At 43.6% G+C, this 27,043-nt stretch overlaps 1 protein-coding gene across 3 annotated transcripts; it reads right to left on the reverse strand.

Moving 5' to 3' along the window:
• Positions 1 to 1,125: 1,125 nt before the first annotated feature.
• LOC113027231 (uncharacterized) lies at positions 1,126 to 20,749 on the reverse strand. Of its 3 annotated transcripts, XM_080303364.1 has the most exons (4): positions 20,522 to 20,678; positions 20,368 to 20,423; positions 1,271 to 2,150; positions 1,126 to 1,187 (listed from the first exon to the last, which is right to left on the reverse strand). In XM_080303364.1, exons 1-3 carry the CDS (start codon positions 20,599 to 20,601, stop codon positions 1,309 to 1,311), a joined length of 978 nt encoding a protein of 325 aa, XP_080159490.1. In that variant the 5' UTR covers positions 20,602 to 20,678; the 3' UTR covers positions 1,126 to 1,187; positions 1,271 to 1,308. The 3 variants fall into 3 exon arrangements, 1 of the variants encoding a protein (XP_080159490.1); XR_013909915.1 differs by lacking the exons at positions 1,126 to 1,187; positions 1,271 to 2,150 and adding an exon at positions 20,016 to 20,134 and having other exon boundaries at positions 20,522 to 20,666; XR_013909916.1 differs by lacking the exons at positions 1,126 to 1,187; positions 1,271 to 2,150; positions 20,368 to 20,423 and adding an exon at positions 20,016 to 20,134 and having other exon boundaries at positions 20,522 to 20,749.
• Positions 20,750 to 27,043: the final 6,294 nt, after the last annotated feature.

The following is a 27,043-nucleotide window of genomic DNA, read 5'->3' on the forward strand; positions in this document are numbered from 1 at the left end:
CTTCAAGAGCAATCATGAGGGGAAATGTGTATAAAAGTCTTGCCATTCTCTTCTCTCTGCATTTAAAAGCTTCTCTGACACTGAGACACACCCACACACTGGTGGGAGGAGCCTCTTGTACCACTGAGGTTCAGATGTCGTCAGCTTAATAAAATACTGTTTCAGTTATTGGCTGAGATGTGGAAACCTTTGAAACAACCCATTGTAGACTACTGGCGTCAGTGCACCAAGCCATAAGAGCCCCACTGCTTTTTTTTTTTTGATGTTCCAGGTAGATCTCACATTCTGGAGAAACCTGCTGCTCTCTGCAAAACAGAGCACCAACATACAATTCAATTTCTGCTCACCGGTTCCTTCAAACACATGTTTTAGGCGATTGCTCTTGCAGAGCACGTACCTGTCACCTAGTGGACGTTCATTGTGCCAGTGCACTGCTGCATTTTTCTAGTCTGTTGCACATTTCCTTTATGCTGTGATGCGTCACTGCTGTGCTTCAACCTCTTTAAAGAAACTTATTTGAAAAATGATGGACTTTGTGTTTTGTGCATTGCTATTGACTTTTGCAAACCTTGGAGGTTCAGCTTTTAACAAAACCCTCAAACACATCTTTACAGATGTTCTGCCACTCCCCCTACCATCAGCCCCACTGTCAGCCAGCACAGAATACTTGAAGTAGAACCATTTTACAGTTCTTCCACAATGATGCACTGGATTAAGGAGTAGCAATATTAAAATCTTATGACAGGCACTCGACTAAAGTTCCAAAACCATTTCAAGTTTGTATGCAAGCAACTACTGAAGGATGGAACGTCTGATTCACTCTCGGGGACTTTTAAATGGCAGCTCTAGTGAAAGTGAGGGCTAGAGTTGGCTCAAAGACGGGACACTTGATTTTGTGTCAAGCCTGCGATAATTGTGAAATACTGGGCTCAGTTGCATCTCTAGATGCAGTTCAAAATGTACATCACCCAAATATTTAGTGAGCTGCAGAGTCAGTGGCTTTTAATATTCGGGCATAGACTTGTTGCTTCTTGCTTGCAAACACATGAATGTCATTAGCTCTAAAGATCAACCTCAATCTAAATGTTCAGCTATTCTTTCAACCTGACAGAAGACGAGAGAAACTGCAGGAGAGCTTTCACACTTTATTTTGGATAAATACAGGAGATCCTTGTTGCACTGTAGAGCTGTGGAGGAGGAAGAATTATGAGGAACAGGTTTTAACCATCAAGAAATGCCATGTTGTAATATCCAAAAACCAGTGACCCACCTGAGCCCTGCGAGTTTGGCTCGTCTCTTCCATCCATGTCAGTCTGAAGCTGACCGATGGAAATTTGGCCAAGGGTCAGAAGATGGATGCTTTACATGACCCCAGTGAGGTCCATGGTAATACCACCAGTAGTCGTTCCACGTAGGATTCATGTGGGAGATGTAGTAGCCACTGTAAGGGTCGACATATCTCTGAGGATGGCGCGGCCTTGATGGGCGTTCCAGTCCATCTGGCTCCGGAAATGCAGAGACCCGACCAGGGCGGCCTTCGTCACGATGATGATGCTCACGATGATGATGCTCACGATGATGATGATGCTGCTGCTGCTCGTTGGGGTGCGGCCTTGTATGAGGCGGCACATAAACCTGCGGTCTTTGGTGACCCAAATCATCTTCCTCAGGCCTGTGTCGATGTCCGCCGTGATGTTCCTGGCGGCGTGGAGAACCTCGTGAAAAGGGAACGGATAAGCTGAACTGGTAGCCCAGCTTGGAAGCGTCATGGCCATGGCGTCTGCCGGGATTATTAAAACTGTTGTCAATAATAAAGCCGCTTGGTCCGTACCGAGGAGGATTAGCACCATCACGAGACTGAGCAAAAGGAATCCTCAGGCTCAAGTCAAAGCTCCTAGTCTTGGCCACAAGGTGGTTTCTGTGTGCTCGAGGCTGGAGCGGATACGTTTCCATGGGTCTGTGGGCGGGAATATTAGAGCGTGGCTGATACGAGCTCGGGGATTGGACTTGGACCTGATCGCGCACATTAGGGTTGATCTTTGGATCTGTCGGCCGCAGAGCCCTCATGTACTGGAAAGGACGAGGACTTCCATACACATCGTGTTCCCCTCTTCCACCCTGCCACGCTCTAGGCTGCACAGGACTTGTGGCTGAGAGAGAACATGGGTAAGAATACAGATTATCAGGTTGAAAACACATGTACATCTTCAGTTTCTCAGTATTGTTTGGATACAACTTCAGTCTTGAGTTTAAACCAGTGTCGTAGACCTTTGCATTCTTATACCTTTTTAACATCAGAGAAGAAATCGCTTAATTTGCTTGATCCACTCAGGCAAAGCATAATATTCATGCATTTTTATACCATCTACAGTTACAATTGTTCTTTTCCAAATTTAACAGGGAAGAACTTGACCTTTTAAAGTGATTACTGGAGTAAAAAGGTAATAAAACACCAGTGAAACAGCCAAGCTTACGATGACTGATTACAATGCGTCGTAAATGCAACCTGTAGAGTTTCCACCTCACTGAATGAAAGTCTGCTGTCACGTTAAAGCAGTGGAGCTCCAAGTGTGCAGCTGTCACATTAGAAATACAGAGCAAGGACGGCAGTGCAATTAACACATCAGTAGATTCGTTTTACTGCAATCTGTTTAAATACCTTTGACTGAATTAAGCCTGCTGATTTGGACATGAGGCATCACAACTTTACCCCAATATCTTTAAAGTCCTGAAAAAGTACACTGAGAGACGTTTAGTGACCAACAGCTTTATCATCTGAAGTGGGGAGTGAAAGAAAAGACTGCCTGGATAACATACTACACAACTTGCACCAGTGTAAATAATAAAAGGACACTCTTAAACCTCTCCTTTCACAGACTTGAATTATTGATGTGCTCTCGATCATATTACAACTTTTACCAAGGCTACTGCATCTCTCGTGTACCTCGTGTGGAACTAACAGTGTCAAAAGGTGAAATGAACTATTTCCTGAAACATTGTACAGCTTAAGCTGCTGCACATACTGATCTCACGCATGGAGGTAAAGCACAAGCAACTAGGGCTAATCTTTTAGGATAGTAAGTTACTGGCTTCATTTGTGGAAGAAGTGCTGTTAGTTATTTCACAGTCACCTGGCATTTGTGCTGTTCACAGAACCACAAGTCCATCGCTGGACCCCCTGTACACAGCTGTAATAACCCCCGCTGACTTCTTTTACTGAGGTTATATTTATCAGTGTTTTATTTCCTGATGTTCTTATGTGTCCTACGTGTTTCAGTCGCCAATTCTGAATTATAACTAACATTAAAAACATGTTTAAGGAGGAGAGAGAGCAAATAAATCTGTTTAACATCTGATCTTTGGGTTTTTGTTCAGTAATCAGCGTGACCTGTGTATAAACGCATAAAAGAGATAACGTTGGTGTTTCCGTCATGTAGTAACTGCTGGCTTTAACTGTACAAAGGTTGTTCGACACTATGAAACACATACAGACTTCATGATGTTCGGCTAATATTTTTATTGTGAATATTAATCATGAGGGTAAACGGCCCTGTACACCACGGAGCGAGGTCAGCATATCCACGATATCCTCAGCTCCATGAGTTAACACAAAGTTTCCCAGCTGACTATCTAACTGCCAACTATTCCAGAGACGTGAAAATATACAGCATAAAGAAAAGTGTAAGAGACTCAGCAGCAGATTAGAATAACATTTATACATTTAATAAATCACCAAATGAATCCAAGAAACGAGCAAACCTGTTCCGACAATTTGAGTTTGTAACTTTAACCTCAGCCAAACCGATTTGCTCAGTTGTAAATAAAACAGCGAAGTAAACGTGACCCGACAGACAGAACCTGAGTGAATGAAGTCATGCGTTTAACCACTGAGAGCTAAAACTAAGGTGAGGTTTCAAAGCTGTGTGCCGGTGATTGGACATCAGCCGCTGATGAAGCTGCTTCGCCTATAAAGTGCTCTGTAAGGAAACAAGCTCCAGCAGCTCTGCGCTCTGGGAAAACACTATATTTACTTATCTTGTGCAGAAAAATGCGCTGACATTGCTTTATATCGAGTACCGGCTGCCCAGTTACTATCACCAGGTAACGTAGGCGTGTTTCTTGAATTAGCAGCAGGTGTTAAACAGCTGACAGATGAGGAGGAGGATGCATGCAGGTAAACTGAGGGTCTGTTGAGCTGATCGCTGGTTTCGTGAGAAAAATGTCAGCTCGTTCTTTATGCTCCTGAACCTGAGGAGCTTGTTTCTCCAGTCTCAGAACCATCTACTGATGTGGTGCCGACACAGGAGAATCTTGGTCCTCAACCTAAAGAGCTTGATTCTCCTGTCTCAGAACCGCTAGTACTCATCATCAGCGGTGATGCAGTCAGCCTCTCTGACCAGATCATATAGACCAGGGGTAGGCAACTCCAGGCCTCGAGTGCTGGTGTCCTGCAGGTTTTAGATGTATCCTTGAACCAACACAGCTGATTCAAATGGCTAAATTACCTCCTCAACATGTCTTGAAGTTCTCCAGGGGGCTGGTAATGAACTAATCATTTGATTCAGGTGTGTTGACCCAGGGTGAGATCTAAAAGACACCGGCCCTCGTAGTTTTAAACCTTGTGATCCACAAAACAGCATAACAGTAAAAGAAGAATTGACTGCGTTACAGTCAGTGCGGGAGCGGCGGTTTTGCTCGTGCGCGATTCATTTGCAGTTTGGACGCACGTGAACATCTCCTGCCCTGATAGCGGCTGGAGGAGGACTATCCTCCGCCTGTGAGCGCTTTGGCACGAGCGATGTGCCCACGGCAGCACCCGCTGCTTGTTGATAGTAAGAGCAACAGGCGCTTTCACGTCAAAAGTCGTCATAAATAAGCCTCCAATAACACCAGAAAAAGTCGCCAGATTTGTCGCTAGTCGCTTTTTAGAAAAAAAAAAACGACGCTAAGGGGGGTTTGAAAACTCTCTAAATATAGCGACAAAATCGCTAAGTTGGCAACACTGTTTTCAGGGTATTTAAAAAAATTCAAACAAAACAAAACCGTGCATCTCAATGTGTATTCTCTGAGCATGCGCAGAATTACGCACAGCTGTCATGTGATCCTGTGATCCTGTGATCGAACAAAGGATCAAAGGCTCAAAGAGCGCTGACGTCAAATTCGCAGCCACGAAAGTCCTTAAATAGGGATCAGAAGCAGCAATTTTAAAATCAGTTTCTTCACAGCCTTCAAACGTTCGACCAGAGATACATTTGGAAATATTTCTAAGCCTTTTCAGAGTCACTGTGCACAGGCTCCAACATGCTTCCACGAAAACGCCAACAAACACAAAAAGATTATGCTCCCTGTCCTTTGTGTTCTGGCCGGCCAATCTCTCCAGGAGAAATGACCACGGATGGTGTCTTATCAGTCCAAAGAGCATTACATGAAAGTCAGAAGGAAAAATCTGACCTACATTACAAAATTAAACAAATTGAAGAAGAGAAGCTTCAACTAGAGCAGGGGTGGCCAACCAGTCAGAGACCAAGAGCCACTTTTTTTTTACTGTGTTACCGCAAAGAGCCACATCATACGCATGGGCACACATGAACATCACCAATCCTTTTTTCTCTCTCTCTCTCTCTCTCTCTCTCTCTCTCTCTCTCTCTCTCTCTCTCTCTCTCTCTCTCTCTCTCTCACACACACACACAAAATACACACATCTCTGCTCAGCCAGATTTATTGTAAATGTCACACACCAACATGATAATGACAGAAATGGACTCCTACAGTACTAAAACCACAGGCCAGTCATTTTCAACAATGAACATTGTGTGCACTGTCTCACACACACAAACTCTCAGTTCAACCAAGTCCACAAACAAAAATATAATAATCTACAATAGCATTTACTTTTATAATGCATGTTGTTTAGTGGGACTTCTGGCATTCCTTGCCTTGAACAATCCTCTTTAAATCTGGCTTGTATTCCGTTGTTGTCACTCGAAGCAATTCTTTCACATGTGTGTCAGTCAGAACAGATCGATGCTTTGATTTCACATGTTTTAGGGTAGAAAACACAGACTCGCAGACGTATGTTGACCCAAACATTGACAGTATCTTAAGCGCAGCCCGTTTGACATTGGGGTATTTTTCCATTGGCACACTTTTCCAGAACTCAATGGTCCCTTCCCTTAAAGCAGGTTTCAATTGGTCCTCTTCACAAAGATCGATCATCTCCAACTCAGCCGCAGCTTCATCTGTGACTAGCGGGACTTTCAAACAGCCGGTCTCTGCATTAAATGGGTCGACGAGGAACGTAATCTGTGGCCTTTTCAATTGTAGATCATGGAACCGGGTCACGAAGCTTTCGTGCAAGTTTTCAATCAGCGTTGCATATCTGGCTCTTTGCTTACTCAGGGCAGCGCTGGTGACTTGCCCGCTGGCTTTTAGCAGAGTGGGAAAATGCGTTAAATCTCCCTTTTGAATATGTGTCTTGAACAGCTTCAGTTTGTTGACAAACGCAAACACACTTTGCACTAGGTCAGGGAGCATTTTTAACTTACCCTGCAGGGTCAGGTTCAGTCTGTCCAAGTGACACAGCATGTCGACCAAAAAGGCCAGATCCATAATCCACTTGAGGTCCGAGAGCTCGGGATAGTCCTTGTCCTTCTTTTCCATAAACAGTTTCACGGCATCCAAAAGCTCAAAGAAGCGAGAGAGTACCTGGCCTTTTGACAGCCACCTCACAGTGCAGTGCAGCGGCAGGTCACCTGGAAGCCCTTGGTCCAGCTCAGCGATGAGATTCTTGAATTGCCTGTGGTTAAGCGCATGTGTGCGGATATAGTTGACGATTTCCATCACAGGCTTCATGACGTTATCTAAATTCAATGATTTAGACACGAGTTGCTCCATGTGGATGATGCAGTGGAAATTCCAAAAGTCAGGAATAGTTTGGTCAGCTTTGCACAGCCCCACAAGCCCGTTCACAGATCCCATCATGGCTGGTGCTCCATCCGTGGCTATTGCAGTTAATTTCGTTATGGGCAGATTTGCTTTTTCAAATGCAGCCATCATGGTTTCTTTCACATCTATGCCACGGGTTCTGTCTTTTAATGGCACAATATCCAGGAGCTCTTCTTTGATCACACAATCGTTTGAAACAGACCGTGCAAATATTGCCAACTGAGGCTTGTCTTGTATATCACAACTCTCATCCAATGCGACACTAAAATACTCACATGCTTGAAGGTCAGAGTGCAACTGTGATTCAATAGCCGTGTTAATGTCCGATATTCTGTGTTCAACAGTGTGGCGGGACAGTTGGACGTCTGATACCATGCGTTTTAATTTGTCGTTTTCAGGAGACAAGATCTCAACAACATCACTGAGGCATTTTTTAACGAACTCCCCTTCATTGTATGGCTTTTTAGCCCGTGCAATGTTCCAAGCCAGCTGATAGGATGCGAGCGTTATGGTCTCTGACCGCTTCGTAAATTTTTGGAAAAACTGTATCTGCTTTTCTGCCTGACTTTTCAAAGTGGCCAACTCGTGCTTGCGAAGTTCAGTCCCTTTTGGAAATTCCTGGTCGATGTTAGCATGGAGTGAGCTGAAGTGGCGCTGAAGATTTGAAGCTTTGAAATGCGCTAATGACGTCTGACATATAAGGCAGAATGGCTTGCCATTGCGTTCAACAAAAAAATATAAACTCTCCCACTCTGTTAAAAACGTCCTGTGTTCATCTTCATATTTTCTTTTTGCTGTGCATTTTTTTCCTGCCATTTTAAGGGCGAACTTGCTCCTACTGGGAAACTGCGGTATTTTCATCTCACACACATGCGCATTTGATGAAAATACCGTATTGAACTCAAGCGAAGCGAACGCGCACATTTTAAAACAACAACATAAAAAAAAATCAAAACACAAACTTTGATATGAACGTAAGAGCCGCATGAAACCAGGCAAAGAGCCGCATGCGGCTCGAGAGCCGCGGGTTGGCCACCCCTGAACTAGAGGAAAAGTGCAGACAACTGGAAGCACGAAATAAAGACCTGGAAGAAAAACAGCAACGCCAGCCTGATATAAAAATGATCAACGAGGGCTCGGGAGTGAAGTTTGATGAAGGACGAGAGAAGATCTTTTCTCGTTTTCTTTCATCAGGAACACAGAGTGCTGAATTAAAAGAAACATCTGCCCAGCTTCAACGAAAGAAAGCTAATATTGAGGAGATACAGTGGGATCTCCAAAACATTGAGAAACAGAATCAGGTGCTTCGAGGAAAGCTCAATGAAGCGGAGAAAACAATTGAAAAAATCCACCAACAGAAGACTAAACAGGAAATACAAGTGCAGGACGAACTCAAAGCCATGCAGAAATTGTACAACGATCTGATAGTCAGGTTTGGTGAAACAAAGCGCAAAAATGAAGAGCTTCTTGAAGAAAAAAAGCAACAGGAAGAAGAAAAACGTATTATCCAGGACTTTGAGAGAAGGCATCTAGAATTGCAAGAATTTTATAATAAAGAATATGACGAAACACTTAAACTGCAAAGAGAAAAGGAAATACAAATGCAGGACAAACTCAAAGCCACACGGAAATTGTACAACGATCTGATAGTCAGGTTTGGTAAAACAAAGTGCAAAAATAAAAAGCTTCTTGAAGAAAAAAAGCAACAGGAAGAAGAAGAACGTATTCTCCGGGACTTTGAGAGAAGGCATCTAGAATTTTGTAATGAAACACCTGAACTGCAAAGAGAAAAGGAAATACTGGAAAAACGATGTTCAGAGATGCAGCGTAGGATTGATGGAATGAAGAGGAAACACTCAGCGGTCATTAAGGAGATGTTGTTGAAGTCCAATGACTTGAAGAGCCAAATAATTGAAATGCAGGCACAAAAGCAACAACAAGAGAAAATACATGAAGACCTGCAGCGTACGAGTCAAGAAATCCAGAGAAAAAATGAGCTGTTAGAAGAGATGCACAACAAAAAGCAAGAGAGAAATACAGACATGTGCAAGGCAAATCTAATGGAGGAGGCAGCATACAAAGACCTGACAGAAAAGCTTAGAAAAAAACAAGAAACTTTAAAAGAAATGGAGCAAAGATGCCAGCAACTCGAGCAGCAGAATGCAGAAACAAACGATCAGCTGAGAACCCTTATCCTGGAGAACGAGCTCATGGAAAAATACCTGAAAAAGAAGAAAAAAGGCTGGTTCTGCCGCTTATTCAGATGATTTAGCCTCGTCCTCCTCCACCTGTGATCCATCTTACTTTTCACCTCTCCTGTCCCCCCAACACATATTCTCCACCTTCTTCATCTTTTTTCTTTTTTCACCCTCCCCCCCAACCAGTCCCAGCAGTTGACTGTCCCCTCCTGAGCCTGGTTCTGCTGGAGGTTTCCCTGCCTCGGAACCACCTCCTGATGTGGTGCCGACACAGGAGAATCTTGGTCTTCAACCTGAAGAGCTTGATTGTCCTGTCTCAGAACCATCTCCTGACGTGGCTCCGACTAGTGGTTCATGGCGTCATGGTGCCAAACGCCTACTTAAAATTAGAGATGGACCGATCCGATATTACGTATCGGTATCGGTCCGATACTGACCTAAATTACTGGATCGGATATCGGAGAAAAATAAAAAATGTAATCCGATCCATTAAATATCACGAAAGCACCTCACAAAACTTGCAACACGCCGTAACTCGCCTCAGAACGTCGGAGCAGTATGCATCACGTGATAGAGCAGCTGTGGCATGTGGGACCTGTCGGTGGTCTGGATAGCATTTGGAGCTTCGCTAGCAACCTGGCATTTCATCTCCGACAAAGTTATCCCCGAGAGAAGTAAAGCAAGTGTGTAAGTCCATCTCTGAATGTTTGTAAAGCATTCCCACGTTAAGCTTAACGAGCGACTGCCTCTCGCTCTCCGGCTGCTACTTCAATCGTGAAACTGCTAATGATCAGCTGATCGGCTTTTCTGTCGCGAGTCTCTCTCCTTTGTTTTTGGCCCACTTTGCGCCAGAAAGAGCAAACCAGCGGCTGAACAACAGCAGCACGTTTAAGCTTGATAAGCTGTTGTTAGAATTTATTTAATATTACTTTCTACTCGAGGATCTTTTTCTACGTAGCTGACGCTGGTAACTGTGCAGGGGCGGATCTAGCAAAGTTTAGCCAGGGGGGCCGATAGGGCATTAACTGGGAAAAGGGGGCACAAAGACATACTTTTCTTTCTTATTCTCATTTAAAATGTCTAGCTTTTAATAAATAATTATCTGACACCCAAAGTTTTAATTTGATGTAAAATGAATAGAAGTCAATTACTGTATATAGTGACTATTAAGTCTAATATATATACCCTAGCAAGCTATAGTACATTTTCCTTTGGGAAGGTACCATCTGTGCAGTCTGCAATTTTGTTGAAGAAAGATGTTGAATCTATTTAATATTTCTTGAAAAATAATTGATTTCTGTGCATTTTTTTTCACACTGCATCAAATTAAGGTTGATTACGTTGATTAAGCATCATGAGGTGGAGTGTGAGGGGTGGTTCCCTATTTTTTATTTATTTATTTTTGTTGTTGCTGGGAGTTGGAACCCTATTAGTTAGGTTGCTTAATATTTGCTAAGTACTCTTTAAAATACCAGAATAGGGAGGATGGTGTAGGTCTAAGTTTATTAGATTGATCAGTATTGCTGAACTATGAAATATTTTTTTTGTATACAGGTATAACAGAATAGCTTTAGTGTAGTTGTTGTTTTAAACTTGAGTATGAACTTGCAGACTTGCAAAATGCAGCAAGATATTTTAAAAAACAGTTTTGTTGATTAAAAAACACTATATCGGATTCATATCGGTATCGGCAGATATCCAAATTTATGATATCGGTATCGGTATCGGACATAAAAAAGTGGTATCGTGCCATCTCTACTTAAAATAGGTTTAGGTGTTGCCGCAGTAGGCCTTATTATACCTGCAGCTTACTGGGGCTTTTCAATGCTTAACAGTGATTGCCTATTTAACTCTGTCTATGGCCTCCTTGAGCCATATTGCCACCTTGGTGATGGATTAGTTCCCTTTTAAAGACTAGTAATGATGGACTGCTTTTCATCCACAGTCCAGAAAACCATACGTTGTTCATGTTAGACAACGTGCGCAACATTTAGCTAACTTGTGCTCTCATTTTTCTTTTCTTTTGCCTCTCACCCCCCAACCAGTCGCGACAGATGGCTGCCCCTTCCTGAGCCTGGTTCTGTCAAAGGTTTCTTCCTGTTTAAAGGGAGTTTTTCCTTTCCACTGTGCCTAGTGCTTGCTCACAGGGGATCATTTGATTGTTGGGGTTTAATTTGTTAAAAAACATAACAAATTAGGTGAGGGGTTCACATAATAGAGAGCACGACAAAAACTACAAATTTTTAAAAATTTTGTTAGTTGCAAATCAAAATAAAGACAACAATTTCTGAAAAACATCTCTTACGGCTCTGTTTATTTGCTTAAATGAACACTTGTATTTTTTGTCATAGAAGAATATATACATTGTCTTAAATATCTAATAATTTTAAATTTAGCCCTGCACTCCATGAGATAAACTGAGATGAGATAAACTGTGGCACAGACGGCTGTCGGCCTGGCGAGGGAGAGTTCCTCTTCAACCTCCAGACGGAACCCAGTTTGTTACTCGCAGCATCGCAAAATTAGACACAGCAATTTCTTAGAGTCTGGTTTAAGTCCTGAAATGACATCTCCTTACCTGTCACGGTTCTGGGTCAGTTTGAGCCAGTATTTTGAGTTGTTATGTTTTGGTGTGTTTTTGCATTATGGATTGTTTTCTTATTCTCTTGTGGTGCTTTTGTTGGTCTCTCAATATTGCTCTCCCTGAGAACCCTGTGCAGCCCACAGCTAGGTTTAAGGTATTCCCAGGTATTAGAATACTACATATTTAAGTATAGTGACATAGGTAAGTTGATTAGGGTGACCAACCGTCCTCTTTTCCCCGGACATGTCCACTTTTCACATTCCATCCGGAGCGTCTGGGGTGATTTTTGAGATTGATAAAAATGTCCAGGTTTTCCTATCCGGTCTTTAAGTCTGACGTCATTGCCCATGTCTGGGCCCAAACTCCGCTGCAAGTCCCTTAGTCAAATGATCACTGCAGCATTACTGAGAGTTAGAAACTGTCTAAATTCTCTCATCTGTTATAAAATGATCAGTGTGGCTGTTCTACCAGGTGTAACAATTAAGTTTAACATCCAGACATCCATGAAAACACAATTTATGATATTTAACGGAGTTAGAAGTTAGCAGGGAGTTAGCTCGCTAGCGGCCATCTAAATATAATATACCATGTTCTGACTGAGCAATTTATGAAACAAATTAAAACGTACAGCTCTGCTATCACTTCCAACATAAATGAAGACAGAAAACTAAACAGCAGCAACGTTTGTAGGGCTACTGAGGTTGGGCTAGCTGGTATATAATGATGTGCTACGTTATCGCTAGCGCAACAAAGCTATATTAACATAACATAAACAGTAAAGCTGGAGGAGGAACGCTAACGAACGGAAACCTTTTTTCCCACTCGATAAAAGTTAATGTGAGGGTTCCCAATGATTAGGGGCAAATGCAATCCCATGGCAGGATGCTGTAAATGGACCAAACAGGAAAACCACTGAGATAATCCATCCACAATACGAAGTTAGTCATTAATATACTGCTGCATGGGCTGGGCTGTAGTTACATCTTAAGGGTTTAAAAACTGAGCTTTAAAATGATTAGTAGTAGCCTAATAAAAACTGAGAGAAGCCAACAGTGATCACTGACTGTTTTAGAGGCTTGTTGAGATTAAATAGAACAAGATAGAAAGCATTAAAACATGATAAAAACACATCAGCTTTATTAAATGCAGACCACTTTGGGCCCAGAAACAGGATTCATCACGTCATCACTCAAAGACTGGATAGTCCGACAGCAATTGCATTTATCTGCATCCCCTCATTTCAGTACACAGAAAAGGCAACAGCCAATGTACTAGACCACCTTGTGGCCTTGGGAATGTTGATCAGTTGAGAGAAGAGCTTCTTACATCCAGCGTAGCAGGCCAAGTACAACCCTCCAAAGTCAAAGGTTGTAATTTGTCACTATATAAAAAAAATGGAATTGAAAATTTCATCAAAGCAGTTCATTAAAGAAAACAGGAGAGCGATAGAGAGATAGAGTAAATATGAAGTTAGGTGAAATAAGATCTGGATTAGGCAGCTGGTTCAGAAATAACTCCAATAAGGAAGAAAGAAAACATTGTAAAGGTGTGCAGGCTGTTCGCTTACAGAGAGTTGCAGAGTGAAGGGGAACGTGCTGTCCCAGTTTGTCATTTCTGACATATTGTTTTTTCTAGTGTTCAATTTGGAGACCGTGCATAAACATGCACCCAGTGCAAATAGTTTTCCATGATTTATGAATAAAAACAAACTTGCTGTTTATTTGTTTGTTTTCCCTTTTTAACTGGAAAAATGGAAGTTGTTGCCCTCCTGAAGGTAACAGAACACACCAGCCCTTACACACTCTGATAAATTTTAATGCTTCTTTGTTAAAATGTGTTTCAAGTATGGGAGAAACGAATGGGTATACAGTAACGGTGTGCTGAACTCACTGTCATGTTTAACCCTAGAACACTGTCACTATAAAGAGTAACACCATCACTAACATCAGAAATATATCAAATTATGACAAAAAATTAGAGTGGTCTTCTTTTGTTTTCAACTGTGGTATTTTCAACATGTCTAACAAAACAAATGTCATGGGGGGACCCTAAAGAAATGCTCCAAAGTTACTGAAAAATTAGGAATATGAGAATAAAAAATTCCTAAACAAAAAATAATGACACTGGAAAGTTGGGGTTTGACCTGCCCTTCCAGGGACATTTGAGACTTCCCTGGTGAAGGCACAGCTGTTCTACATGCGAACAGCTGCAGGAGAGAGAAACAAGAAATGGCATTTTTGAGTGGGTGAAAATGATCAATTGACTAAAATATTTTCTTCACCCTATGAATTCCCCTGGTAATCACCACTTTGTGATATTTATCCATAAGCACTGCCCTAAATAAGGATAACATGGAAATTCTAGGACCACTCTTACATGCTGTCAGTACACGCAGGGTAATAATGGCATGGACACACTTCCTGTCCAAGCCTGCGGGGCAGTCAGCACACCTCACTAAGGGAATACTACTTTCTTCTACTGCTGGTCCTGCCTTACCTGCAAGAGTGACAAGGGTAGGGATGTCGAGCATGCTACAGATCAGGACTGTGAGTTGACGTGTCAGATTTGAAGAGGGAAGCCTCTGCCAATGGTTTGATAAGTGTCGGTGCCAAAGCCTGCATATAATGCCTCCTCTGCATTTGGTTGTCACCTCTCTTCACTGCATTCTTATTGTGAATGGTCCACGAGTTCACACCAACAATGATCATGCCATAGAAGACGCAAAGGGGCCATTTCTTGTTTTTTCTTCCACAGCCATATGAGTGCACATCTGGTCAAAAGTATCAACACCACCTTTGCTTGGTTTTAAAATCCAATAATTTCAGGTTTTCAGTGGGTCCTATGCTTGGTTGTATGTGCATGGATGACAGGAGCAGGACAACCTTTTTTGAAGCCTCATCAGGGAGGAAGGACACATGATTTTCTTTACTTTTCATCACTTGCGGGATCTTGCTTTTGTTCGCTTTTACTGTCCCCACAAGGGTCATGCCACAGTTCTGTTCTATATATATTACATTGAATAAATGTAAATGCCTAGAAAGACTTGTTTTCTAAAAAAAAAAAAAAAAAAAAAAAAAAAACCTGTGCAAAATAAAAATGTTGAACTCCAAAGTAACATTTTATTGAAAGCTACTGAGGTCACAGTGATCTTGAAATACATGTAAATGTCCTTTGCAGTACATTAGGCAGGTCAGTTCCTTATCAATGAGGCCACGTATTGCTGAACAAAGATTAGTTTTTATCAGAAGTGAATAAAATGATGGATCACATCAGTGCGCGTGCTGCCTGACATGTCTGCCGTTGCTGCTGAGCAGTTTGGGGTACGCCGTCCCGAGTGAGCGCCCGTGTCTGATCACCACCAGCTCCATCTGACACTGGTCAATGTTGACCACAACTGTGGTGCTTCTCTCCGTGTTCATGAGGAAGACGATTGTGGTGTTTCGACAGAAGAACGGAGACGGCTTGGTTTGTAATGGAACGTATATATTCAGCAGTAGCTCGCCATTTTACATCTCACCATACACTTCACTTCTTCTCTCCTTCCATCATCCTTAGTCACAGAGCCCCCTACTGGTAACTGAGTATATGTTCATATTCAGTCCCCCTTGTAAGCAACCCTTCACCATCTTAGCAGTGTATGTAAACACAACATCTCTCCTCATTCTCACAGAATTCTACTACCTCAGTATTACTTACTTAGTATGGCAACATTACTATTTGCACAGAACATTATCAGTAGTAAACTTTGCAACCAGACAGCATTTTCAATACCTATTTCACTTATAACATTACTGGGTGTTTGAACTATACCCGTGATCTTAACATACAATCTTGTTATGGTGCCTAAATCGTCCTTTATAATGAATACTTGTACCGTTAAGGTTACTGTAGTAACTTAACAACCTTAAGTCACAAAACTCACAAATAAATCACAGTAAATCAATCCTCTATTATACTTGGACCTCAGAACTAGCAGTATGGAACTTAACATTAGCACCCAACAGCTCAAGCGTGTTTTTTTCACTTTTTTTTCTTTTCATTTTTTTTTTTTTTTTAACTCATTTCATAACATAATCCTTGGTCCAAGCTGGTAACTGTCTCGGTCTGTTAGGAACAGAAGGTCTTTTAGGAGTTTCTCTTGTGTTATTTTCAACCCCGTCATCAGCCTGCAACGGCTCAGCATTCTCTGCGCGGCAGAGTGAGAGACGGGCTGCATTCCATCTCTTTCCATCACTCAAGATGAAGGTGCTCAGTCCAGTCTGTTGCTGCACTGACAGTGGATCAGTGAACTGTCTCTCTCCCTTCCCCACTCGAAAAGGTTTACGTATCCGCACCCTGTCACCGACCACAAGCTGGGGAGGTTTTGCCCCCCTCTTTGCATCAGTGTAGCGTTTACTCTTACGTTGCTGGTGAGAGACTCTGGCCCTGCATTGGTCATACTGTCCTGTGTCTTTGGGAAACGGCAGGACATTTAGCTTTGTTCTCATGGGTCTCCCTCTGAGAAGCTGGAACGGAGCTGCTCCAGTCGTTGCATGAGCTGTAGCACGGTAATTCTGTAGCATCTCTGTCACGGCGGGCTTCCACAGCTTCTGGGACACCTGTGCAGCCTGAACACAGTCCTTCAGCACTCTGTTGAATCTTTCAACACACCCGTTCGCTTGAGGGTGATACACACTTGTTCTGATGTGCTTGATGCCCCTTTCCTTCAGGAAATCAGCAAAGGCAGATGAAGTGAATTGTGGTCCATTATCTGTGGTAAGCTCACAAGGGTTTCCCTCCCGTGCAAAAACTGAAGACAAGAACCTAATCACAGTGTCTGTAGTAGCTGATGAAGTAAAGGCTACTTCTGGCCATTTGCTGAAGTAATCGACCAGTGTGATGGCAAACCTGCAGTCCTGCGACCCGCGGTCAAAAGGTCCAACAATGTCAACGGCCACATGCTGAAAGGGACCATCTGGAAACTGAACCGGCTGTAAGGGAGTAGGAGCAGTTTTGGCCGTTTTGTCACACAATTGACAGACTGAGCACGATGACAGAATCGCATGGACTTGAGTATCCATGCATGGCCACCAGTAAAGCTCTCTGAGCCGCTGCTTTGTGCGAACTATGCCCTGGTGACCTTCGTGTGCGAGGCATATCACCTTTTCCCGCAGGGACCTTGGGACCACCAGACGTGTCCCCCGGAAAACCAACGGTGATTCCACAGCAAGTTCATGTCGCACCAGGAAATACGGCTGTATCTCAGGTGGGAGAGACCTTTTCACCTTAGGCCAGCCTGAGCGGATAACCTGTCGCAGCAGAGAAAGGTCAGGGCAGTCCTCACATTCAGCTTTAAAATCCGTCAACGGTGTCGCTGTCAAGAGAGGAGAAACTTCAGCTATCTCCAAGAGAAGGTCTTTTTCAGCATCAATGTCAGTGCTGGAGTACATCAGGGGAACCCGTGAGAGGCAGTCTGCGATGACATTCTGAACACCAGGACGGTACTGCACATCATACTGAAAACACATCAGCCTTGCAGACCATCGTGCGATTCTCATGCCCGCTCTGTTCATACCTTTGGTGCTGAGAAGGGTAGTAAGAGCTTGGTGGTCAGTACGAAGTGTGAATCTGCGGCCCCATACATATGTACGCCACCTTTCCACCGCCCAGACACAGGCTAACGCCTCCTTTTCTGTGGTGGAGTACTTTCTTTCAGCAGGAGACAGTGTTCGGGAGGCGAACGCCACAACCCGCTCCACTTGATCTGGATGTAACTGTGTCAACACAGCGCCTAGCCCATAGTCTGATGCGTCTGTGGTGATAAAAGCAGGTAAGTCAGGGTCATAGACGGCAAGTGCGGGACTTTCCAGAAGGAGTTTTTTCAGGTTACTGAAGCTCTCATGTGCTGCCTCGTTCCACTGGAGTTCGACTTTCATGTCTGTTTTCAGCAACTGTCGCAGTGGTTCCACCAGTGTAGCATAATCTGGAATAAATTTACTGAACCAGGATGACAAACCCAGGAACGAGCGCAATGCAGCCATATCCTTTGGAGCAGGAGCCTCGGCAATAGCAGTAAGGTGATGTTGGCTTGGACGTAGGCCTTCCTTTGAGATTACATGGCCCAGGAATGTGATGTGTGACTGGCAGAAGGAACTTTTCCCAGCATTAATCTGCAGGCCGACATCTCTGAGACGTTGGAGAACAGCTTGCAGGCGTGTATCATGCACCTCCTTTGATGTTCCGTAGACGATGATGTCATCCAAGTAGTTGCGAACACCAGGCAGATCTTTCAGGACCGTTTGCATCATTTTCTGGAACGCCGAAGGTGCTGATGCTAGGCCAAATGGGACACGTGTGAACTGGAACAGTCCCTCATGAGTGATGAAAGCAGTCAGCTTGCGGCTCTCCGGATGCAAAGGTAATTGGTGGTATGCTGAGCTGAGGTCAATCTGGCTGTAGTGAGTGGCACCTGCCAAGTCAGAAAACAGATCCTCCATATGAGGAAGAGGATGGCAGTCAGCAATAATGCTCTTATTGGGTTCACGAAGGTCAACACACAGTCTCAACTCCTTTTTTCGCTTTCTGGCCACGACCAAAGGACTCACCCACTCAGCTGCATCGATCCTTTCAATTATGCCAGCTTTGAGTAAGCGAGAGAGTTCTGCTGACACCTCTGTACGTACACTTAATGGCAGGCGTCTCAGCTTTTGGCGTACAGGCCGCACATTGTTGTTTACCTGTACTTTATGGATGAACCCTTTAACACATCCAAGTTGAGCTGGTGGAATAGGATCAACATTGTACACAGCAGACTTCTGGTTAGACGAATCCGGCTTATCTGCAGTTTCATCCTGAATACGGTCCACTTTGCCTCCGACGATGCAGACGTTCAGTGCTCTAATGAGGTCGAGGCCTAATAGCGGGGAACCAGCTTTGACAATGTAGAAGGAAGCAGGAACTTTTTCATTCTGTGCATGCAGTGCAACTGATGCAGGCAGACAACCCATCACAGCCAACTCATCTTTAGCATAAGTAACTAGTTTGACTTTAGGTCGCACCAGTGAACAGTCTGCAAAATACTGTCTGTAGATAGTTTCTGGCAGAATAGACACAGAAGCTCCAGTGTCTACTATCAGCTCTACTGTCTTAGAGCCACCTTGTACAGTTTCAATGTCGACAGTGCAGGTAAGCTTATCTTGAATAGCTGCCATCATTTTAGCATCTTGCACGCACAGTACTGCCAATTCTGGAACCACTACTTCTCTCACTTCACTGACTGACGACTTACATACCTTGGCAAAATGTCCCTTTTTCCCGCAGTTATTGCATTTTGAAGAAGCAGCCGGGCAGTTTTTATCATTAGCTAAGTGCTTGTGAGAACCACACCTGAAGCACTTCCGCTGCTGCTGCTTTGAACCTCCCCATTTGCGTTGGTCTGGAGTGCAGCCTTTAGCGGGGCGAGGTCCTCTCCTCTGGTGAGAGTGGGAATTTGCCGCGTCGACTGTCTGAACAGGCGCGGTCGGACACGAGCCGGGTGTGGAGAGTAGAGTAGCGTTTTTGACTGCTGCTTCTACCTGGCTCGCAATAGTTAGAGCCTTATCCAGTGTGAGTTCATCCTCCAGTAACAGTTTGTCTTTCACAGCGCTGAGATGAGCATTGGAGATCAACTGATCTCTTATCATTTCACTTTCCATTTGTCCAAAGTTACAAGATGAAGCTAACGCTCTCAGAGCCACCACATACTGAGAAACAGTCTCATCCGCTCGTTGAATACGCTGTCTGAATGTATGACGGCACGCCACGACATTCACTTTCGGCACAAAGTGCTTCTCCAGTGCGCTCATGGCGTCAGCATATGTATCACCTTGCTCCGGTAACGTGTAGAATAACCGCTGTCCCTCCGGGCCCAAGCAGTGTAGCAAAACAGCGCGTTTCCTAGCATCCGGCCATGCGTCTCCCGTGGCATTGATTACTAGCATGTAATTGTCGAATATTTTCCGCCATGTAGTAAATGGAATCGGCGGCTCACCCACATGTGGAAGAAAAGATGGTGGACTCGGAACTGATGCACTCATCCTCGTCGCCAATTTGTGGTGTTTCGACAGAAGAACGGAGACGGCTTGGTTTGTAATGGAACGTATATATTCAGCAGTAGCTCGCCATTTTACATCTCACCATACACTTCACTTCTTCTCTCCTTCCATCATCCTTAGTCACAGAGCCCCCTACTGGTAACTGAGTATATGTTCATATTCAGTCCCCCTTGTAAGCAACCCTTCACCATCTTAGCAGTGTATGTAAACACAACAACGATGGTGAAGACGGCCATCTCAAACTCGGGGCTGGTGCCGATGAAGGCACTGCCAACGGGCTTCACCACACCGTGCCAGCTGAACTGGAGGTTGAGAACGTGGTCATCTTGATCAGGCTGTGACAAAAGCATGAACATTAATGGTTATGTTACCAGCGAAGGAAATGAGAAAGTCTGACTGGGTACGACTTTCTCCCTAAATCTCCAACATAAGTCTGTAGAATAATGAATAAAGTATTTTCTAAAGGGATGTTGCAGACTGTGGGTGCAGGCATGACTTCACTGGAGTCTTCACGTCAGACAGCAAGTTATCATTTCATAAATCATTGGCACGGGTTCAGCATGCTCACCTCCTGGAAAGGCTGAGGAGTAGTTCACATCACTCAAAACATAAAGCAGTAAAAACCTGTCAAACAGCACAAATACAGTAAAGATAAAACCAGACAAAGGTCCACATCTGAGTACAGGAAGTGTAGATCATGAAAGCACATTTAAACGTGGTACCTTGCAATGAGGAACCGAGCAGCCATGACTGCTGCAGCTGCACTCGCTGTGTCCTCAAACCCTCCAACCGGACTGTGCATGCAGTGGTGCCCTGTCAGCTACTCCAGCCAAACACCAGTGTGCTTCTGAGTCAAGTGTTCAGGACATGCTGCTGTCTTTATAGGTCCTTCCTACTGCAGGTGTTTCCAATTAGCCTGTTTTAATGAGAAGTTGAACTGAGGTACCCAACAGGTCAACCTCCCTCCCCCATACAAGTGTGAGGGAGACACACACAGGCAGCCTCACGCAGGTGTGACCACTAGATGTGATTGCTCCAGCAGAGAGCACTTGCCTGTCTTCTGCAGAGGATATGATGCATTACAGCAGAGGGTTTTCTGCTCAGCTGCTCTCTCCTTTTACTTATACATGTTCATTTTGTTCGTCGCTCAAACATAAACTGTTGCTCCAGGGCCTCGCAGGTTTAATCCAGAGAAGACCAAAAAATTCTGTCTAGATTCTGACTTTATGACCCTGATGAAGACCACAAGCCGAAGCACGTTGGTCACCCAATACAGCAGATCCCTAATACTTTAAATGTCACCGAAGTCATCAGATCTTTGTCTTCTCCTCACCCGTGTTGCTAAATTCAGACTTTACAAAGGAAAAGTGAAATAAAAATTTCTGTCATAAACTTATTTTATTTATTTATGATGCACTGTATTTCAAACGTCCTAAGTATATATTTAGGAGTTGAGTTTTTATCCATTAAAATCATAAAAAAACTGCAGTAAACTTTCTGAATTGATAATGTTAACTGCTTTAAGAAGCCATGCATCTGATCGCACAGCTATGACTGTGACTTTGCATGCATGCACAGTACTCCAACAGTCTGTTTGGTACTCCAGTCACAACAAAGCAAGCTGGCTGTCGGAGCCATAAAGATTGAACCTCGGCTGTGCAGTCACCGTTGCAGCTTAATAATGATGGATCTGCACAAGGTGTCGACTTGTTTATTTTGACTTATTCATTTCCTCGCCGGTTTATTTCCTCCCAAGGCCCACAGCAGCAGCAGCAGCAGCAGCAGCAGCAGTGACTTTTTGCTTGATGAACTGGTTTGAATTTAACAAACACAGCATTATCTACTTCCTGTAGCTGCAGGTGAAACCTAAATCCAGTCCCCCATAATAATAATACTGACAAACATACCGGGACCCATCAGTGCCTCGCTGTAACTCCCTTCACCAATCACATTTTCTTATATAAATCTGCTGTAAAAATGAAAGCAGTCAAGATATGAAACCACTTTCAGAATAAAGGAGAACTACATTAAAAACTTAACATTTTTATTTACCAATTACAATTTATGAGACACACAGTGATATTATTAATGTGCTTCAGACTTCTGTTTTCTGGATGGATTTCTGTCTCTCCAGCTCAGGTTGGAGTCTTCCACAGTGCAAATGCATATTTTAAATTAAATTTAGCTTTGCAGGCTCAGTGTTAAAGTTAAAAGGAAAAGATGACTCTATTTATTACTTCTAGTCAGTAAATATCATTCAGTAATATTTACGCTGTGAGACATCGGCTGAAGTTGAACGAGGATCGGGCTGCACTTTTGTGTAATACTAATTCATACCACAAGATGGCACAGCAAGTCAATGTAGCACTTCCATCCATCCGTTTATAGACGTAGGTCACAGAGTGAGGGGGTTGGACAGGAGAGGGCCTCTCCCAGCTGTAGAATCACTGTTTAAGCACGGACACATGCAAACACAGGTTAGACAAAATACGGCATGTCCTATTACGCTAAGCCTTTCTGGTGAACGTTGCACTCTGGTGTCTGAAGGTTCTCAGTCATCCAGGGCATGGTAGTCTAAGGAAGACGAGAAGCTTCTTTAGTTCTAAGAGTCAAATGGTACTGGGACTCTCCACCATTTGACTCTTAGAACTAAAGAAGCTTCTCGGAGGTGAAACATCTTCAACAAGTCAAAGAAGTCCAGACGCTTTTCTTTCCAAGCTCCTTAGACCCCTGGTGGTCAAACATCTTTATAGCAGGTAACTACAGAAGTCCCATAAAACATTTCTAAAATGATAAGTAAGGGGGCTCAAAGTAGATATGTTAAGTCATTATTTGCGAATCAAACGTTTAAAACTCTAAATGATGAAGTCAGATGTTCAAAAGGAAAATGTGTGTTGCTGTGCAGCTCAGTCTAAACCTTTTGACCATCAGCCGTAGCGTTGTTTACTGCCGGCCTGCTGTCGTTTGTTTGGCCTTTGCTCTTCGTCTATGTATTCCCCTCTCGTTCTCCTCTGGATTGATTCCTTTGTGCTCCGTGTCATCCCGCGGGGGATAAATGATGTTGTTTGCCCCTCCGACAGCCAATCAATACCTCATTTTGTTTCATTTTCAGATGCTGCGTGTGCAAACGTGCACCTCTGTTTATGTTTGCTTATGTATTTGCCAGAAAGCTCTCATTGAGTCGGTGGCTAATTGCTCTGCTGATTAGGACTTCATCCTCATACCGGCTGTGTTGATTTAAACAATCCAATATGCGTGTGCTTGTATGGGCGTCTTGAGCGCCCGTGCCTTTTTTTCTGTGGGAACAGTTGGCACAAGCCGCAGCACAGCACAGTGAGCAGGGCTGAGCGGGTGTTACGCTGGAATAATGATAACAAAGAGGCACCTGTCAGAGCCGGGGCTCTTTCAAAATGTCATTTCACACTGAATGGGTAATCAGGTCGGCGGCGTGTGAATTGGAAGGCTGCGGAATTACAGGCTTCTCAAACTTTTTAATGTCAAGTATACTCTCAGAGAGGCAAGGCGGGCACGCGTGGGGGAAATAATATGGTGTGGGACACCTGTCTGAGGGAGGGGGACTTTAGAGTTATTAGATTTAGTGAGGCACAGAGGTGTGTGTGTGTGTGTGTGTGTGTGTGTGTGTGTGTTGGTGAATAATGAGGTGGAAACAACCGAGAAAAAATGGTTCTATTCTTTGTGGATAAATCATAGGGCTGCTATCAGGTGGCTGAAGCGGTGCTATCTATCTGGAGCTAATTGTGCATGAATTATGAGTGAATTCCAAGTGGTTTCAAGTGAACGATGCAGCCCAAATGCCAACCAATCAACCATAGTTGGGCTCAATAAAAAATCACTTTGAAAGTGATGTTGTTTGCTTTCTCCCCGAGCTTTTTATCAATCTGTCATTATTAGTAAGAGGCTCCTGGAGCAGGAGTTGGTAACCTTTACTTAACGAGAGCCATTACCGAGCAACATTCGACCACAAACATCTGAATGGAGCTGCAAAACATTTGAGCTTTCTAATAAGGTGACACAGTAAACAGAAAGTTTCTGTGTGTAAATAAGGTTTTATATATCAGACAATAATTAAAGTAATCTGGTCCTCAGCAGTGTTGGTCAAGTTACTTGAAAAAAGTAATCAGTAACTAATTACTGATTACTTCCCCAAAAAAGTAATCCCGTTACTTTACTGATTATTTATTTTCAAAAGTAATTAATTACTTAGTTACTTAGTTACTTTTTAAAAACACGATTTACAACCTGAAAATTATCTGCAACATTCTCTGACTGGAAGAAATTAGTTTAACATTTAAACCTATTTTCTACACATTCCAGCACATAAAATAAAAATTTTTTTGTGTTTACACTCAGTCTTTCAAATAGATGCAAGTAAAACACAGCAGAAAATAAATAAAGTCAAAGACTCAGCGGTCCTGTTGCTCTATTTTCACCTGTTTAGCAGGAGTGGGGCAGGCGGAGGGTTACCCTGGTGCAGGTGTGCCGCGGTCAGTGGAAGAATCCGCGAGTTTCTCTGTGTTTCCCATTACATCCTAGCTACTCGGTGCTTGTTTGGAAGTTTAGGGGTTTTTTTTCGCTGTAAAAAGAAGTTTTCTTCCCACGCACAGCGGACACTAATGTTTTTGTCACTTTTTATGGAATCAAACTCAAAGTAAGGTCAGTACTTCCACGCTTTAAACGCTGCACGCTCATACTCTCTCCCACAATCGATATGTGATCCATTGTTGATCTGCACACAGCTGTTGTCACGAACGTCGCACTCGCTTACGTCACTGTCATGAGACATTCTCTTTTTTTTTTTTTCGCCTGTCCCATTTGGTTCTTTAGCCGTCAGAATTGTTGTCTGAAGACCAACAAGGATACCCAATGGATTTACTTTGCCAAATGGATCATCGTGGCATTGCCGTATTGGTCCATTTAGTCGATCTTTGTTTTTATTATTTATTATATTTTATTTTCAGATGTTACAGACGGGACAGACATGAGTGAGGGATAGGAAAGGGAGAAAGAAAGAGGAAGGAAAGGAAAAACAGAAGGGGGGAGGGACAGTGAGAAAGGGGGGGGAGAAAAAAAATAAAAATCTCCTGGATCACCTGTTGAGAGAAGAATAGAAAACAAGCAAAAAAGACAAAAAAACAAACAAAGCATAATACTAAACACAACACCATCGCATTAATCTAGCTAAGTGTAAACAGCAGTAAATACTAAATATTCAATGTTGTTGTGCAGCACGCAGGACAGATGTGCTTCGAAGTAGCAGCCAAGAAAGGTGTAATTTGGGTCTACGAGCAGTGAACACCTGTGTGCATACCTGTGTGGCTCAGCGCGCTTGTATTCCAAAGGTTGTAACGATCTGCTAGGGAGTGTGGGGGGGCCACAGCCCCGTCCTCCAGGATGTGAAGCAGGTATGGAGGAGATCAAAACTCCAGACATCCAGAGGCCCCCAGAACACAAGAGACCATGGAAGACCAACAGAGGGGCAGCCGCGCCACTGTCCCAGAAAGAGCTGAGGAGAGTCCCAGATGAGGGCTCACTCAGCAGCCGCGGAGCAGAAGCCAGGGGGAGTTGCAGTGATGCGCCCGTGAGCTCCGCCGGCAGCCAGCTGTGCCTGAGTGACCGAGCCCCAGGCCAAGAGGCCGGGGGCACCCCACCTCCGAAGGGGCCCGAGCGAGCCCCAGGCTCCAGGCCCCGATAAGCGGCCGCCAAGGAGTGAGCCGGTGTGTACCTGGATGCCCATCCCCAGACACAAAGAACCACCAACACACCGACACCTGAGGGAGTCCGCCACTGGCAGGGGAAGTGGTGGTGGGTGGAGATAGGCCTCCAAACCTTGGAGGGCCTGAGGTGTCCCCACAGAGGTGGCGTCTGATACCCAACCTGACATATAGACACAGACATACAGGAACACACAGACACAAACATCCATTCCCACCCTCATGCTCTCATATGCACTTACTCCACACTCAACCAACGTGGAGACAGACATAAAGAGACGCTGTACTAGGGCTGCTCGATTATGGCAAAAATGATAATCACGATTATTTTCACTGAAATTGAGATCACGATTATTTGACGATATTTATTTAACCCTTTAAGACCTACTATACAACCAAGTCCACCAGAGCTTATATTATTTTTTTTACATGCTGTAGTGCCATTTGTGGGAGCATTTCAAGTTGCTATACATCAATACAACTGTTATAGCCCATATTTTAATAATATGTATGCATTAAGTCCATAGTAATTACATAAATTGCAAAAAAGTGCAATAAACTACAAAAAAAATTGAAAATCGCTTTTGTTTTGTTTACATATATTTCTACTTGGAGAAATTTAAGAGGTTTATCCCTCAAAACTTTAAATACAATAAAGTTGCAAAAAATAGTTTCCCACCACAGGAAATTTATTTTGAGTGTCTTCATAGTTTTATTTTGGAGATACAGCAATTTTTATACACTGCAGGAAAAACAAAAAACAATCCTATGATGCAAATTTGCAAAGAAAACAGCATGTGCATCATTTCACTGTGGGAAGTGTTACGAACAGCTGATAGGAACGGCGAAGCCTGTTTCTGGAATATTATGTTTTTGTTCCTGCAAGCGCTTTTTATGCAATTTTTGCAAAGCTTTATGTGGAACGAAACCGTGACCGAGGACAAGCTGATGGCATCAGATGTAAGTACAACTCCTCCGGTTTCATATGCAAAACAAATTATTGCGCTAGCTTACACGGTTCAGGTTCTACAGGGATTTAAAAATAGTTATGCAAAACGGAGCGTGCTGCTCTGACCGGCTTTAAAGGGTTAACAATGACTTTAAAAAAAATAATATAAAATAGTGTGCAACACCACTGAAGTTTGTTTTTTTAAACTCTCTTTTCAACCAACGGCAGTCACTCTCCAAATAACTTCTGCTTAGCTTTCCGAGCTTCCCTCGGGTCCTCTTAATCAGCGGTTTATGCCCGACAATATTTTCACGGACCGGCCTTTAAGGTGTCGCGGATAAATTAGGGAGGGGCTAATAATCGGCTCAGTCATTTTTAATGATCGTTGAAAGCCCAGATTGTAATCGTGATTAAAATTCGATTAATTGAGCAGCCCTACGCTGTACACACGATCACACTCCCCAAGCATACTCTACAAACCGGGTCTAGGTACTCTTGCCCCTGGAGGGGGGAACTGCACCCAGACCCAGGTGGTGTTACCCTTTTCCCTGCGGTGGGGAGAG

Source organism: Astatotilapia calliptera, chromosome 7 (assembly GCF_964374335.1).
Source record: "Astatotilapia calliptera chromosome 7, fAstCal68.1, whole genome shotgun sequence".
Taxonomy (NCBI): Eukaryota; Metazoa; Chordata; class Actinopteri; order Cichliformes; family Cichlidae; genus Astatotilapia; species Astatotilapia calliptera.